This window comes from Chlorocebus sabaeus, chromosome 12, assembly GCF_047675955.1.
Source record: "Chlorocebus sabaeus isolate Y175 chromosome 12, mChlSab1.0.hap1, whole genome shotgun sequence".
In the NCBI taxonomy this organism is placed as follows: Eukaryota; Metazoa; Chordata; class Mammalia; order Primates; family Cercopithecidae; genus Chlorocebus; species Chlorocebus sabaeus.
Genome location: NC_132915.1, coordinates 114,048,490 through 114,064,906, shown reverse-complemented (window position 1 = coordinate 114,064,906; position 16,417 = coordinate 114,048,490). Strand labels below are relative to the sequence as shown.

Genomic DNA, 16,417 nt, shown 5'->3' with positions numbered 1-16,417 from the left:
GGCACAGGGGGGCACCCACCCACCATCTCTGCCGCACCAACTCCATGGGGCCCACAGACACAGTGCACACCCCGGCTGCAGGGGGGCACCCACCCACCCACAGTCTCTGCCGCACCAACTCCATGGGGCCCACAGACACAGTGCACACCCCGGCTGCAGGGGGGCACCCACCCACCCACAGTCTCTGCCGTACCACCTCCATGGGGCCCACAGACACAGCCCTGCCCCTGGCTCAGTCCATCCCCTCCTCCTGCAGGCTCCCCTAGGAGCAGAGCAAGTTCTCCAGGGTGCGGAGAGGCCGTGGAGGATCTTCAGCAAACCAGGTTCCGAAGCCTCAAAACACTCAGGTTCTCTTTTCCTACAACTGACCCGCCTGTGAATGTGCAGCAGTTTTCAACCAAATGATGTGTCATCATCAGACTTTAATTATTGTAGCAACTTAATCCAAAACAAAGCGATCACTTAAATAAGCCTCATGGTCGGACAATTTTTTGTTTTTTAATTTCAAATTGCTTTTTTCCCCTACAGGAATGTGATAGGGTGACAATAAAAGATCCTCACGAATAAATATATATCAGAATAAAATCCTGGAAGTAGGACTGTAATAAAACTTCAGGGAGATGAAAGATGCACAGTTTCTAACGTGTTTTAAAACTGTGACTGGTGCGCCATCCACAGGCAAAAATTAATTCAACCTCAGCCCAAGCCTCAGACTTTATACAAACATTAACTCAAAATGGATCAGATTTAAAGTTCACACAAAACTAAAAAAAAAAAAAAAATTAGAGAAATTGATATCTAGGACTAGGTGAAGAGTTTTCACGCACACCACCAATAGCACAATCCACAGGAGAAAACTGATAAACTGGGCTTCATCAAAACGAAACACCTTCGCTCTGTGAAAGAAATTTGAAGAGAAAGAAGAGAAGCTTCAGACCAGCAGAAAATACTGGAAACCACATATCTGACAAACGCTCATATACGGAACTCTCAAAGCTCACAAAACAATGTAATTATAAAATGAGCAAAAGTCTGAAAGACATTTCCCCAAAAACGACACACTGACGGCAAAGCAATATATGGAAGTGGACAAGCGTGAGAGGTGTGGGGGGAAACAAGGGTGAGAGGCGTGGGGGAGGATGAGGGTGAGATGTGTAGGAGGGGGGTGACGGTGACAGGCACGGGAGAGGGTGCGAGTGAAAGGCATGGAAGGGGGTAGGGGGTGAGGGTGAGCGGCGTGGGAGGGTGAGGGTGAGCGGCGTGGGAGGGTGAGGGTGAGCGGCGTGGGAGGGTGAGGGTGAGCGGCGTGGGAGGGTGAGGGTGAGCGGCGTGGGAGGGGTGAGGGTGAGCGGCGTGGGAGGGGTCAGGGTGAGCGGCGTGGGGGAGGGGTGAGGGTGAGCGGCGTGGGAGGGTGAGGGTGAGCGGCGTGGGAGGGTGAGGGTGAGCGGCGTGGGAGGGCGAGGGTGAGCGGCGTGGGAGGGGTCAGGGGTGAGCGGCGTGGGAGGGGTGAGGGTGAGCGGCGTGGGAGGGTGAGGGTGAGCGTCCTAGGAGGGGTGAGGGTGAGCGGCGTGGGAGGGCAAGGGTGAGCGGCGTGGGAGGGTGAGGGTGAGCGGCGTGGGGGAGGGGTGAGGGTGAGCGTCCTAGGAGGGGTGAGGGTGAGCGGCGTGGGAGGGGTGAGGGTGAGCGGCGTGGGAGGGCAAGGGTGAGCGGCGTGGGAGGGGTCAGGGTGAGCGGCGTGGGGGAGGGGTGAGGGTGAGCGGCGTGGGAGGGTGAGGGTGAGCGGCGTGGGAGGGTGAGGGTGAGCGGCGTGGGAGGGCGAGGGTGAGCGGCGTGGGAGGGGTCAGGGTGAGCGGCGTGGGAGGGGTGAGGGTGAGCGGCGTGGGAGGGTGAGGGTGAGCGTCCTAGGAGGGGTGAGGGTGAGCGGCGTGGGAGGGCAAGGGTGAGCGGCGTGGGAGGGTGAGGGTGAGCGGCGTGGGAGGGTGAGGGTGAGCGGCGTGGGAGGGTGAGGGTGAGTGGCGTGGGAGGGGTGAGGGTGAGCGGCGTGGGAGGGTGAGGGTGAGCGGCGTGGGAGGGTGAGGGTGAGCATCCTAGGAGGGGTGAGGGTGAGCGGCGTGGGAGGGCGAGGGTGAGCGGCGTGGGAGGGGTCAGGGTGAGTGTCCTGGGAGGGGGTGTGTGTGACAAGTCTGGGAGAGGAAGCTCCCCATCAGCAGTCACAGGATGCGCAGCTGAAGCCTCAAGGAAACACCAGCACGTCCAACAGAAGGGCTAAATAAAAAGCGGGTAAGAGCTAACGCCGGCGTCGGGAGAGGACGCCGCTGGTGAAGACCGGAGAAAGCCGACCCCTGCAACACCGCTGGTGGGCGTGTGAAATGCAGCCACTCTGGAGTACGGTTCCGCAATTTCCTCATAAAACTAAACACCCAAAGGCCATACAACCCAGTGATTATGCTCCTGTGTATTTGACTCAGAGAGATAAATCTTATTTCCAAAATGTGTACATAAATGTTCGAGCAGCTCTAAAGTAAAAATGCCCAGTGTCCTTCAGCAGGTGAGTGCCCGCATACAAGGCTGTCCACACCCCACAGAACACCAAAGCTTCAGCAGAGAACAGGATGGGCTAATGAGCCGTAACTTGGATGGATCTTAAGAGAACTAAGCTGAATGACAAAAGCTACTCTGAAAAGGTTGCATACACTGTAATTCCATTTATATAAAATCAGAAATAGGCCGGACACGTTGGATCATGCCAACCTGAGGCTGGCACAGGTTCAGGTCTGGTTGGCGGCTACACAGGGTGACGTCAGGGACCTTGGTGTGAAGGGTGTTCCATATCTCGACTGTGCCCTGGTGTGAAGGGGGTTCTAATCTTGACACTGCCCTGGTGTGAAGGGGCTTCCGCAGCTCAGCTGTGCCCTGGTGTGGAGGGTGTTTGGCATCTCGACTGTGCCCTGGTGTGAAGGGGGTTCGGCATCTCGACTGTGGTGGTAGTTCTGCACGTCCACACACAGTAAACTGTACAGAACACCCTGCGCGTGATGCACATGCGCACAGGTGATGGTGAAACTAAGTAAGCCCCACGGACTTTACTAATGTCAGTGTCCTGGGATTGACATTGTCCTCTAGTTATCAAAGACATCACCACTGAGGAAAGCTTGGTGAAAGGTATTTTTGCAGTTTCCTGTGACAATGTAATTATTTTTAAGATTTTCTAAAGCTTTGTCATGTTGAGAATAATACTGCAAAAGGTTGAAGTCGGGTCAGGCCGGCCAGCCTAGGAGTGGAGAAGCCCCAGGGCTAGGGCAGCTGTCGGCACCACAAGATGCCTGCCCTCTCTGTTCCAGGAGAGGACGCAACACCCGGCAGCTGTGGGCCCCTGAGCCAGCAGTCCAGCCCCACAGCGTGCCCACCACCCACTGTGGTCACTGCGGGCAGGCCACAGAACACACACACAGCACTCACAGTCAGGCTGAGATATTATGACAGAAACAAAGGTGAAGACACCCTGGGGGGAGAAAAAAGCTAAACCTGAGAGGAAAAAAAAAAATCACAAACAGGTGGTGTCAAGTCCAAGCGAACCCCCACTTGAGGAATCAGAATTTACAACAGAGATTATAGAAGAATTATAATCACCATCTTTTGAAAGATAAGGCAAGACAGAATTCAGAACAGTATTTTTTAAATTAAAAGAACTAATCAGGCCGGGTGCGGTGGCGGGCAGATCACCTGAGGTCAGGAGTTCAAGATCAGCCTGGCCAACATGGTGAAGCCTCGTCTCTACTAAAAATACAAACATTAGCCAGGTGTGGTGGCGTGTGCCTGTAATCCCAGCTACTCAGGAGGCTGAGGCAGGAGAATCACTTAAACCTGGGAGGCGGGGATTATACTGGGCTGAGATTGCACCATTGCACTCCAACCTGGGTGACAGGGCGAGACTCCATCTCAAAAAACAAAACAAAACAAAACAAAAAAAACAGAGAACTAATCAGATACTGGGTGTGAAAAAAATACATGTCAAAATAAACTATATCAATATATGGGATGAACAGCAAGAAGGAGAAGGGCTGAGGAACCAATCAGGAAGCTGGAAACAGGCAGAGAGCTGCCCAGGGGGACAGAAGAGCCAGCCATTTAAGGGGAGCTCCATGGGAAGAAAACGGAAAGAAAAATACAGAGCATTCTTCTGGAGCTGAAGACACAAAACCTCCAAGACGGGGCTGTGAAGCCCTAAACAGTGGCTAAGAGGAAAGAGCAAATAATCTACAAAGGACAAGAAAGTGCCTTCAGAATGTTCACCAGCAATGTCAGAGAGAGAAAATTCCACGGGAATGTGATCACAAACCTGGAACTTACACCCAAATTCACATCAAACAGAGAGAGCACATTAAAAGCACTGTGCACACTTTGAAAACCTGTATCGTGTATGCACCATGTAAGAGATGGGGATGAGTCCAGCACAGTGTGTGAGAGGAGCAGCTGTGCTGTGTGTGTGAAAATCAGCATAGTACGTGTGAGGGGTAGGCGCAGCCTGTGTGTGAAAAGCATGGTGCGTGTGAGGGTCAGGCGTGGCCAGCACAGTGTGTGTGAGGGTCAGGCGAGCCCTGTGTGTGAAATCAGCATGATGTATGTGAGGGGCAGACGCGCCCTGTGTGTGAAAATCAGCATGATGTGTGTGAGGGGCAGGCGTGCCCTGTGTGTGAAATCAGCACGATGTATGTGAGGGGCAGGCGTGCCCTGTGTGTGAAAATCAGCATGATGTGTGTGAGGGGCAGACGCGCCCTGTGTGTGAAATCAGCATGATGTATGTGAGGGGCAGACGCGCCCTGTGTGTGAAAATCAGCATGATGTGTGTGAGGGGCAGGCGCGCCCTGTGTGTGAAATCAGCACGGTGTGTGTGAGGGGCAGACGCGCCCTGTGTGTGAAATCAGCACGATGTGTGTGAGGGGCAGACGCGCCCTGTGTGTGAAAATCAGCACAGTGTGTGTGAGGGGCAGGCATGCCGTGTGTGTGAAAATCAGCACGGTGCGTGAGTCAGGCGTGCCCTGTGTGTGAAATCAGCACGGTGTGTGTGAGGGGCAGGCATGCCCTGTGTGTGAAATCAACATGGTGTGAGAGGCAGGCATGCCCTGTGTGTGAAATCAACACGGTGTGTGTGAGGGGCAGGCGTGCCCTGTGTGTGAAATCAACACGGTGTGTGTGAGGGGCAGGCGTGCCGTGTGTGTGAAAATCAGCACGGTGAGGGGCAGACGCGCCCTGTGTGTGAAATCAGCACGGTGTGTGTGAGGGACAGGCGCGCCCTGTGTGTGAAATCAGCACGGTGTGTGAGGGGCAGACGCGCCCTGTGTGTGAAATCAGCACGGTGTGTGTGAGGAGCAGGCGCGCCGTGTGTGTGAAATCAGCACGGTGTGTGTGAGGGGCAGGCGCGCCCTGTGTGTGAAATCAGCACAGTGTGTGTGAGGGGCAGGCGTGCCCTGTGTGTGAAATCAGCACGGTGTGTGTGAGGGGCAGGCGCGCCCTGTGTGTGAAATCAGCACGGTGTGTGAGGGGCAGACGCGCCCTGTGTGTGAAATCAACATGGTGTGAGAGGCAGGCGTGCCCTGTGTGTGAAATCAACACGGTGTGTGTGAGGAGCAGGCGTGCCCTGTGTGTGAAATCAGCACGGTGTGTGTGAGGGGCAGGCGTGCCCTGTGTGTGAAATCAGCACGGTGTGTGTGAGGGGCAGGCGCGCCCTGTGTGTGAAATCAGCACGGTGTGTGAGGGGCAGACGCGCCGTGTGTGAAATCAGCACGGTGTGTGTGAGGGGCAGGCGCGCCCTGTGTGTGAAATCAGCACGGTGTGTGTGAGGGGCAGACGCGCCGTGTGTGAAATCAGCACGGTGTGTGTGAGGGGCAGGCGTGCCCTGTGTGTGAAATCAGCACGGTGTGTGTGAGGGGCAGGCGTGCCCTGTGTGTGAAATCAGCACGGTGTGTGTGAGGAGCAGGCGCGCCCTGTGTGTGAAATCAGCACGGTGTGTGTGAGGGGCAGACGCGCCCTGTGTGTGAAATCAGCACGGTGTGTGTGAGGGGCAGGCGCGCCCTGTGTGTGAAATCAGCACGGTGTGTGTGAGGGGCAGGCGTGCCCTGTGTGTGAAGCGCTCAGGATTCAAGACCTATTCTGCTCTCAAGGTAAGTCTGAGCCCAGCAGCTCAGGGTAGGGAGGAGACCTGGGCATGTCCAGGTGGCCCTTTGCCCCTCACTTCTGTCACATTCTGGCCCTAACCAAGTTCATTTCTATTCACTTCTCAATGAAACAGAGTGAGTGCTGAGTCTTCCCTAGCTGGAGTGAAAGCCCCAAAGTCCAAAGCAGAAGAGTCAGTGGCCTCCTTGAAAGTATGCGACATGTTTCCACAGACGGCAACAGAATCCTGTGAGAGCAAAGCCCAAGAAGGAAGCGAGGCATCACCTGGCATCACCAGCTCTGTCACTCACGCATGAGGCATTAGCAGCGTCTCCTTTTTGTTTTTTTGTTTGTTTGTTTGAGACAGGGTCTCACTCTGCTGCCCAAGGTGGAGTGCAGTGGGGTGATCTCGGCTCACTGCAGTCTCCACCTCCCAGGTTCAAGCAATCCTCCCACCTCACGCTCCTGAGTAGCTGGGACTACAGGTGCGCACCACTATGCCCAGTTAATTTTTGCATTTTTTACAAAATTCTGTATTTGAGTTTTGCCACACTGCCCAGGCTGGCCTCAAAGTCCTGGGCTCAAGCAGTCCACCCGCCTCAGCCTCCCAAAGTGTTAGGATGATGGCCGTGAGCCACTGCACCCAGCCCTCTCCTAGCTCCTCACAGGCCCTATCGGATAACCACTGACACTTACTGGCTTCTCCTCAATGCACCAAAGTCCATTTGCCGTTATTAAAACAAAAGAGATGGGAAAAAGGAAACAGCAAGAGAAGACACAAAATTACCAGGCCCACGACGGACTTCGGCATGGTCTTGCGTGCCCTGTGGACCTTGACATCGGCGCCAGGGGCCAGGGGCTTCCTGTCCTCTGTGTCAGCACTCCCCTCCCCAAGGGTGGCTGGTGGGGCGGCTGGCGTCTGGGGAAAAGCGCTTGGAGTCCTGCCTTTGCCAGCCCCTCCAGGAAGGGTTTTTGCAGCATGGCCAGGCAGCGAAGAGGCCAGAGTGCTGGTAGTCCTCAAGGGCTGGGCCTGCAGGGCCGGCTTATTTAAGATGTATCCGTTGCTGCCGATGACAGAAGTCTGCACAAAGTCATCGGCGGTGACGTGGTTTTGCTTCCCTGCTTCTGAGTCTCTTTCTGAAACCCCGTTTTCCGCTATCCGGGTTAGTGTGTTGGTGCCATCCTGGGGGTTGACCCTCGCGCTGTCCTGAGTGTGTTTTGCAGCATTTGCATGGCTGCTGGCATCACTGTTTTCACAAGACCCGTTGGTCTCACCGTCCGCAGCCATGTGGGCCTCTCCTGCCTGTTTCTCTGCTGAGCCTTCATCGGCAGCCATAGGTGTCTCTGCCAACAGAGGAGAAAGGAGTGTCACTGGCTGCAGGCCCCGCTCTCCACAGCACCACCACAATTTGCTCCCCTCACCATGGCACAAAACCACCACAATGTCCTCCCCTGACCACGGCACCACCACAATGTCCTCCCCCCACCACGGCACCACCACAATGTCCTCCCCCCACCACGACATCACCACAGTGTCCTCCCCCCACCACAGGACCACCACAATGTCCTCCCCCACCACAGGACCACCACAATGTCCTCCCCCCACCACGACATCACCACAATGTCCTCCCCCCCCCACAACACCAACACAATGTCCTCCCACCACCACAACATCACCACAGTGTCTTCCCCCCACCACAGGACCACCACAGTGTCCTCCTCCCACCACAGGACCACCACAGTGTCCTCCCCCCCACCACAGGACCACCACAGTGTCCTCTCCCCACCACAGGACCACCACTATGTCCTCCCCCCACCACGACATCACCACAATATCCCCCCCCCCACGACATCACCACAATGTCCTCCCCCCACCACAACATCACCACAATATCCTCCCCCACCATGATATCACCACAATGTCCTCCCCCACCACGGCACCACCACAATGTCCTCCCCCCACCACGACATCACCACAATGTCCTCCCCACACCACATCACCACTATGTCCTCCCCCACACCACGACACCACCACAATGTCCTCCCCCCACCACGACATCACCACTATGTCCTCCCCCACCACGACACCACCACAATGTCCTCCCCCCACCACGACATCACCACTATGTCCTCCCCCCACCACGACATCACCACAATATCCCCCCCCCACGACATCACCACAATGTCCTCCCCCCACCACAACATCACCACAATATCCTCCCCCACCATATCACCACAATGTCCTCCCCCACCACGGCACCACCACAATGTCCTCCCCCCACCACGACATCACCACAATGTCCTCCCCACACCACATCACCACTATGTCCTCCCCCACACCACGACACCACCACAATGTCCTCCCCCCACCACGACATCACCACTATGTCCTCCCCCACCACGACACCACCACAATGTCCTCCCCCCACCACGACATCACCACTATGTCCTCCCCCCACCACGACATCACCACAATGTCCTCCCCCCCACCACAACACCAATACAATGTCCTCCCCCACCACGGCATCACCACAATGTCCTCCCCCCACCACAGGACCACCACAGTGTCCTCCCCACACCACATCATCACCACACTGTCCACCCCAACCACGACACCACCACAATGTCCTCCCCCACCACGACACCACCACAATGTCCTCCCCCACCACGACATCACCACAGTGTCCTCCCCCCACCACGACACCACCACAATGTCCTCCCCCCACCACGACACCACCACAATGTCCTCCCCCACCACGGCACCACCACAATGTCCTCCCCCCACCACGACATCACCACAATGTCCTCCCCCCACCACGGCATCACCACTATGTCCTCCCCCACCACATCACCACAATGTCCTCCCCCCACCACGACATCACCACTATGTCCTCCCCCACCACGACACCACCACAATGTCCTCCCCCCACAACGACATCACCACAATGTCCTCCCCCCACATCACCACAATGTCCTCCCCCCACCACGACATCACCACAATGTCTTCCCCCACCACGACACCACCACAATGTCCTCCCCCCACCACACCACCACAATGTCCTCCCCCCACCACGACATCACCACAATGTCCTCCCCCACCACGGCACCACCACAATGTCCTCCCCCCACCACGACATCACCACAATGTCCTCCCCCCACCACGGCATCACCACTATGTCCTCCCCCACCACATCACCACAATGTCCTCCCCCCACCACGACATCACCACTATGTCCTCCCCCACCACGACACCACCACAATGTCCTCCCCCCACCACGACATCACCACAATGTCCTCCCCCCACCACATCACCACAATGTCCTCCCCCCACCACGACATCACCACTATGTCCTCCCCCACCACGACATCACCACAATGTCCTCCCCCCACCACATCACCACAATGTCCTCCCCCCACCACGACACCACCACTATGTCCTACCCCACCACGACATCACCACAATGTCCTCCCCCACCACGACACCACCACAATGTCCTCCCCCCACCACGACATCACCACAATGTCCTCCCCCACCACGGGACCACCACAATGTCCTCCCCCCACCACAGGACCACCACAATGTCCTCCCCCCACCACGACACCACCACTATGTCCTACCCCACCACGACATCACCACAATGTCCTCCCCCACCACGACACCACCACAATGTCCTCCCCCACCACGACAGCACCACAATGTCCTCCCCCCACCACGACATCACCACAATGTCCTCCCCCCACCACATCACCACAATGTCCTCCCCCACCATGGCACCACCACAATGTCCTCCCCCACCACGGCACCACCACAATGTCCTCCCCCCACCACGGCACCACCACAATGTCCTCCCCCACCACGGCACCACCACTATGTCCTCCCCCCACCACGACATCACCACTATGTCCTCCCCCCACCATATCACCACAATGTCCTCCCCCCACCACGACATCACCACTATGTCCTCCCCCACCACGACACCACCACAGTGTCCTCCCCCACCACGACATCACCACAATGTCCTCCCCCCACCACGACATCACCACAATGTCCTCCCCCACCACGACATCACCACAATGTCCTCCCCCACCACGGCACCACCACAATGTCCTCCCCCCACCACGGCACCACCACAATGTCCTCCCCCACCACGGCACCACCACTATGTCCTCCCCCCACCACGACATCACCACTATGTCCTCCCCCCACCATATCACCACAATGTCCTCCCCCCACCACATCACCAGTATGTCCTCCCCCACCACGACACCACCACAGTGTCCTCCCCCACCACGACATCACCACAATGTCCTCCCCCCACCACGACATCACCACAATGTCCTCCCCCACCACGGCACCACCACAATGTCCTCCCCCCACCACGGGACCACCACAATGTCCTCCCCCCACCACAGGACCACCACAGTGTCCTCCCCCACCACGACATCACCACTATGTCCACTACCAGTGTCTGACATAAACAGGCAGTGCAGGTGACACCAAAGGGAAAGAGGAATGTGAGGGGCGGATTGTTCCCACCTGCGTCGACACAATCATTTACTTAAAAACAGACTCAAGGAGCAAATAAAACACAAGAGCACAACCCAACTGCTGAATTTGAAATCATGTTACAAAATCAAAGACATTTCCTTATATCAACATTTCCTAGAACACGTAAGAAAGAAAGTATCATTCACAGAAGCAGGGAAAACTACAAAGGGTATTAGGAAATTTGCCAAGATTACTCAAAGCCAGTGTGTTGGGGGTAAAAAAAAGTTAAATAGAGGGCTTTCATGCTCCTAAATGTATGACATTACAAAGCTGTCAAGTCCCCTCAAATTGAATCTATAGGCTGGGTGCAGTGGCTCATGCCTGTAATCCCAGCACTTTGGGAGGCCAAGGAGGGACGATTGCTTGAACCCAGGAGTTCAGGACCCACCTGGGCAACATAGTGAGACTCTGTCTGTACCAAAAATAAAAAAATCAGCCGGGCATGGAGGCGCACACTTGTAGTCCCAGATACTCAGGAGGCTGTGGCAGGAGGATCGCTTGAGCACAGGAGGTGAAGGCTTCAGTGAGCTGATTGCACCACTGCACTCCAGCCCAGGTGACAGATCGCATAAAAATATATATATATACACACACACACATACATATAAGCAAACTGAATCCAGCTCCCCTCCAACACCAACAACAAAAAAAATTGGTGAGGAGGATTAAACACCATGAACAAGTGGGGATTTAACCCCAGAAATGCAAGGTTGGCTTAATAGCTTAATGAATTAATATGCCAAATATCAATAGAACAAAAGGACAAAACCACATAAGCATCTCATGAGACAGGAAAAAATGAACACCCCTTCATGGTCAAAACACTTAGCAAATAGTTTGCTAAGAAAAGAAAAATCCCTCAACCTGACACAGGGCATCTATGAAAAACCTACAGCTAATATCACACTTAAAGGTGAAACCCTGGACGCTTTCTCCCTAAGATCAGAAACCAGACAAGGATGTCCGGTCTTGCCACTTCTATTCAACCCTGTCCTGGAGATTCAAAGTAGGGCCATAAGGAAGAAATACAAATAAAAGGTATACAGATTAGAATGGAAGAAACCAAATGAGCCCTAAAGATGACACAAGCTTTTATACAGAAATTCCCAAGGAAGTATAAATTATTAGAACTAATAGGCCGGGCGCGGTGGCTCAAGCCTGTAATCCCAGCACTTTGGGAGGCCGAGACGGGCGGATCACGAGGTCAGGAGATCGAGACCATCCTGGCTAACACGGTGAAACCCCGTCTCTACTAAAAATACAAAAAACTAGCCGGGCGAGGTGGCGAGCGCCTGTAGTCCAAGCTACTGCGGAGGCTGAGACAGGAGAATGGCGTGAACCCGGGAGGCGGAGCTTGCAGTGAGCTGAGATCCGGCCACTGCACTCCAGTCCAGGCTACACAGCAAGACTCCGTCTCAAAAAAAAAAAAAAAAAAAAAAAAAAAAAAAAAAAAAGAACTAATAAACGAGTTTAGCAAGGTTACAGGATGTAAGATAAATATATAAAAATCAATTTTCTTTCTTTTTTTTTTTTTAAGATGGAGTCTCGCTCTGTTGCCCAGGCTGGAGAGCAATGGCACGATCTCTGCTCACCACAACCTCCGTCTCCCAGGTTCAAGTGATTCTCCTGCCTCAGCCTCACGAGTAGCTGGGATTACAGGCGCCCGCCACCACGTCAGGCTAATTTTCGTATGTTTAGTAGAGACGGGGTTTCACCATGTTGGTCAGGCTGCTCTTGAACTCCTGACCTCAGGTGATCCGCCTGCCTCGGTCTCCCAAAGTGCTGAGATTACAGGCAAGAGCCACTGTGCCCAATCAATTGTATTTCTATACAGTATCAACAATCAAAATGAAAAAGAATTTTTAAAACAATTCTATTTAAAATATCACTGAAAAATATACTACTTACGGGCCAGGCACAGTGGTTTACGCCTGTAATCCCAGCACTTTGGGAGGCCGAAGAGAGCAGACCACTTGAGCCCAGGAGTTCAAGACTAGCCTGGGCAACATAGGGAGACAGTGTCTCTTTAAAAAAAAAAAAAAAAACCCTGGGTGCAGTGGCTCACGCCTGTAATCCCAACACTTTGGGAGGCTAAGGCAGGCGGATCACAAGGTCAGGAGATCGGGACCATCCTGGCTAACACCGTGAAATCTCGTCTCTACTAAAAAATATACAAAATTAGCCGGGCGTGGTGGCAGGTGCCTGTAGTCCCAGCTACTCAGGAGGCTGAGGCAGGAGAATGGCGTGAACCCAGGAGGCGGAGCTTGCAGTGAGCCGAGATCACGCCACTGCACTCCAGCCTGGGCAACAGAGCGAGATTCTGTCTCAAAAAAAAAAAAAAAAAAAATTAGTGTGGTGTGGTGGGGCTCACACCTATGGTCCCAGCATACTTGGGAGGCTGAGGTGGTAGGACTGCCTGAGCCCAGGAAGATGGAGGTTAGAGTAAGCCGTGATCACACTCCAGCCTGGATTACAGAGGGAGACCCTGTCTAAAGAAAAGAAAATCCTACAATAAATCCTCACATTTAAAGCCAACTGATTTTCAACGAGGGTGCAAGAATAATTCAATGGGGAAGAAAGGTATTTTCCATAAATGTCGCTGGGACAACTGATTATCAACTTGCAAAAGAATAAAGTGGGACCCCCACTTCAAACCACATACAAAAATTAAAATTGATCGAAAACCTAGATAAAAGAGCTAAAACTCCAAGAAGAAAAAAAAAACAAATGTAAATCTTTGTGACCTTCTATTAAGTAATGATTTCTTAGGTGTTAGAACAAAAGCACCAGCAACTGAAAGGAAAAAAAAAAACAGGTAAGTTGGACTGCATCAAAATTAAAAACATTTGTACTTCAAAGGACATCATCAAGAAAGGGGAAAGACAAGCCACAGACTGGAAGAAAATATCTGCAAATCCCATGGCTGATAAGGGACTTCTGCTTATATAAAGAACTCTGAAAACTCAACAATAAAAATCAATCCAATTTGAAATCACAGGATCTGAAGAGATATTTCTCCAAAGAAGATCTAAAGGCGGTCAATAAGCACATGAAATGATGCTCTACATCACTGGCCATCAGGAAAACGCAAACCAAAACCACAAAGAGATGCCATTTCACACCTGCCAGGACAGCCACAGACACTAAGAAATGGTGGCGAGGACGTGGAGAACGTAGAGCCCTTCACAACTGCTGCAGGGAAAGCAAGATGGGGCAGCCACTGTGGGGGTCCAGCAGTTCCCCCAGGGTGCATCAGGCCGTGGCTCAGCGGCAGTGGGTAAGGAAACAGGGCACAGGCAGAGTCTAAAGGGTAATGGAATAACCTGGTGCCTGTGGCATCTGGTGTCAGGTAGGAAACAAGTTCCACTAGAAAGGCCAAAGGAGGTGTGACCAGGGAGAGAAGGAAGAGCAGAAGGGCACTGGAGCCAACAGAAGAAACAGTTCAAAGACACAGAAAGGATGGCAACAGGAAGGGGCCAAAGAACAGGAAGAAAACACCCAGTCAGGCTGCAGGAGGTGGATGGCACGGGAGGTGGGGGCAACCCTGGAGGGTCGGCTCAGGGTGGCGGCAGAGGCAGGCAGTGGTCAGTGCAGTGCACAGCCGGTGGGTGGACGAGCACCCACAGGCACAGAGAGGCCATCTACGGTGAAAGGACACGGCAGGGGCCACAGCCCACAGTCCATGAGGGGCCAGCCTTGCTCGCTGTCGGGAGAGGTGCAGGCTCCAGCTGGGAGAGCCTTAGGCAAGTCCTGTGCCGGAGCTGCTCCCACAGCCGCCAGCCTCATGGGTCCAGCCGAACACCGCTCTCCCTTCACTGTGGACAGCACAGCGCGTCTGGCGCCACGTGCCCTCATTTCCTGGGGGCGCTCTCGGTGGTGCAAGCTCTACAACAACATCCGAACCCTGAAGACGAACCCTGAAGACTCAGTGTGCACCACGCCTTACAGAGGGGTGCAGCCCCGCCAACTCCCCTCACCCCAACTCCCCTCCTCCTAACTCCCCTCACCCTGCCTCTCTGCAGACACTTGCTTCCATACTGCTCCCTCTACCTCCTGGTGACCACTGCTGTTCTCCAAGTCTCTGCCAGAAAATTGGAGTCATGCAGTTTTGGCCCTTTGGGTCTGGCCTCCTTCACTTAACAAACCGTGCATAAGCTTCATCCACGGTGCGGCGTGAGTCACGCTGTGTGCTCTTCTGGGCTGCTGACCGCTGTCCCACTGTGTGGATGCACCACAATCTGTTCATCCAGCTCCTTATCAACTGAGGACGCCGGAGTGTCTCCGGTTTTTGGTGACGTGAACAATGCTGCTATAAACATTTGTGTGGCCACTCACTTTTAATTTTCTGGGTGCACTTTAAGACAAGGATATGCAGGATTTTTGCTTTTCATACTTTGACAAATGTGTGCCTTTTCCAGCAGAGCTTGTGTGTGTGTCTGTGCAACTGTGTCTATGTAGGAATGGGCTATATTAGAAACTATAACATAAACCTAGGTAAAGCAAAGAAAGTCAGAAGATGGGGACAAATAAGAGAGGAAGAACAGCAGGTTTTCTAGTCTGGAGGGAGGCGCTGCTCCTGTCCCTCGGTGCACACCGCCCTCACCTTCTCCCAGCAGCTCGGTTTTCACACAGCAATCCTGCTGAGGCTCCCCCCTCGCCGGAACTGCCTGTTAGAGAGAAACAACAGACGTCAGCCGGGTTCAGCGGGAGGCCGCTTCTCCAAATGGACATCATTTGGAAAAAGTCAAAAAATCTTCGTTACAACATTCACTATGAGCTGCTGGACAGTCACTACTCCTGCCAGCTGCCTACAGTCGCCTCCAGAAGAACTGACATTCAGAATACAGCCCAGGGAAACTTCTCCTGTATTTCTATTTTGGGAGACAGTTTTTTAACAGTAAGAACACATTCGTGTATTGTTTACATAATTAGATATCTGAAATATTTTGGCTCTGTTACAGGAATGTTACAATTTATTTCAAAATGCATTCTGCTGCTGACAGTAACTCACGTATTTCAAATGTCCAACCTCCTACAAAAAATTATAGAAATAAATCAAGAAAATTCAGTAGAAAACTTAAATCACTAAATGTTTGAGATTAAGCATCTACTATGTAGAGTTATATATTATACAAGGCCTCTTACAATTTTTTTTTGTTGTTGAGACAGAGTTCACTCTCTTGTCCAGGCTGGAGTACAGTGGCACGATCTCGGCTCACTGCAACCTCTGCTTCCACAGTTCAAGCGATTCTCAGGCCTCAGCCACCCAAGTAGCTGGGACTACAGGCGCCCGCCACCAAGCCCGGCTAATTTTTGTGTTTTCAGTAGAGATGGGGGTTTCGCCATGTTGGCCAGGCTGGTCTCAAACTCCTGGTCTCAAGTGATCTGCCCACCTCGGCCTCCCAAAGTCCTGGGATGAGAGGTGTGACTCACTGCACTTGGGTGGTACTTGGACGTAATTTTTTTTTTAACACAAAAATCCTTGCCTCCAAGAAGCTTAGAGTCTGGTTGGAGAAGTGAACATAAACACACAAAACACTCCTGGCCAGGCCCCTCCTGATGCAGAAGCAGGGCCACGGAGTCCATGAGGAGACGGCAGGGAGTCTGCAAATGCCCCGCCCACAGCTGGGGGCTTGGGAAAAGGGCTGCTGACCGCTCTGGGCAGTCTGAGTGGCCAGACTGCAAGTGGGAACTGTCAGGCTGACACCCCAGCCT

At 53.5% G+C, this 16,417-nt stretch overlaps 1 protein-coding gene across 9 annotated transcripts in view; it reads right to left on the bottom strand.

Annotated features, from left to right (window-relative positions):
* Positions 1-16,417, bottom strand: part of EHMT1 (euchromatic histone lysine methyltransferase 1) — a 224,485-nt gene that overhangs the window by 111,218 nt on the left and 96,850 nt on the right. For 7 of the 9 annotated variants that reach the window (XM_073022135.1, XM_073022141.1, XM_073022138.1 and 4 more), the window contains exons 2-3: positions 15,306-15,369; positions 6,941-7,497 (exon numbers count right to left, since the gene is read on the bottom strand). In XM_073022135.1, the coding sequence (XP_072878236.1) occupies positions 6,941-7,497; positions 15,306-15,369 (621 nt within the window). The remainder of the gene's footprint in view (positions 1-6,940; positions 7,498-15,305; positions 15,370-16,417) is intronic. The other 2 variants (XM_073022140.1, XM_073022142.1) reach the window with 1 other exon arrangement.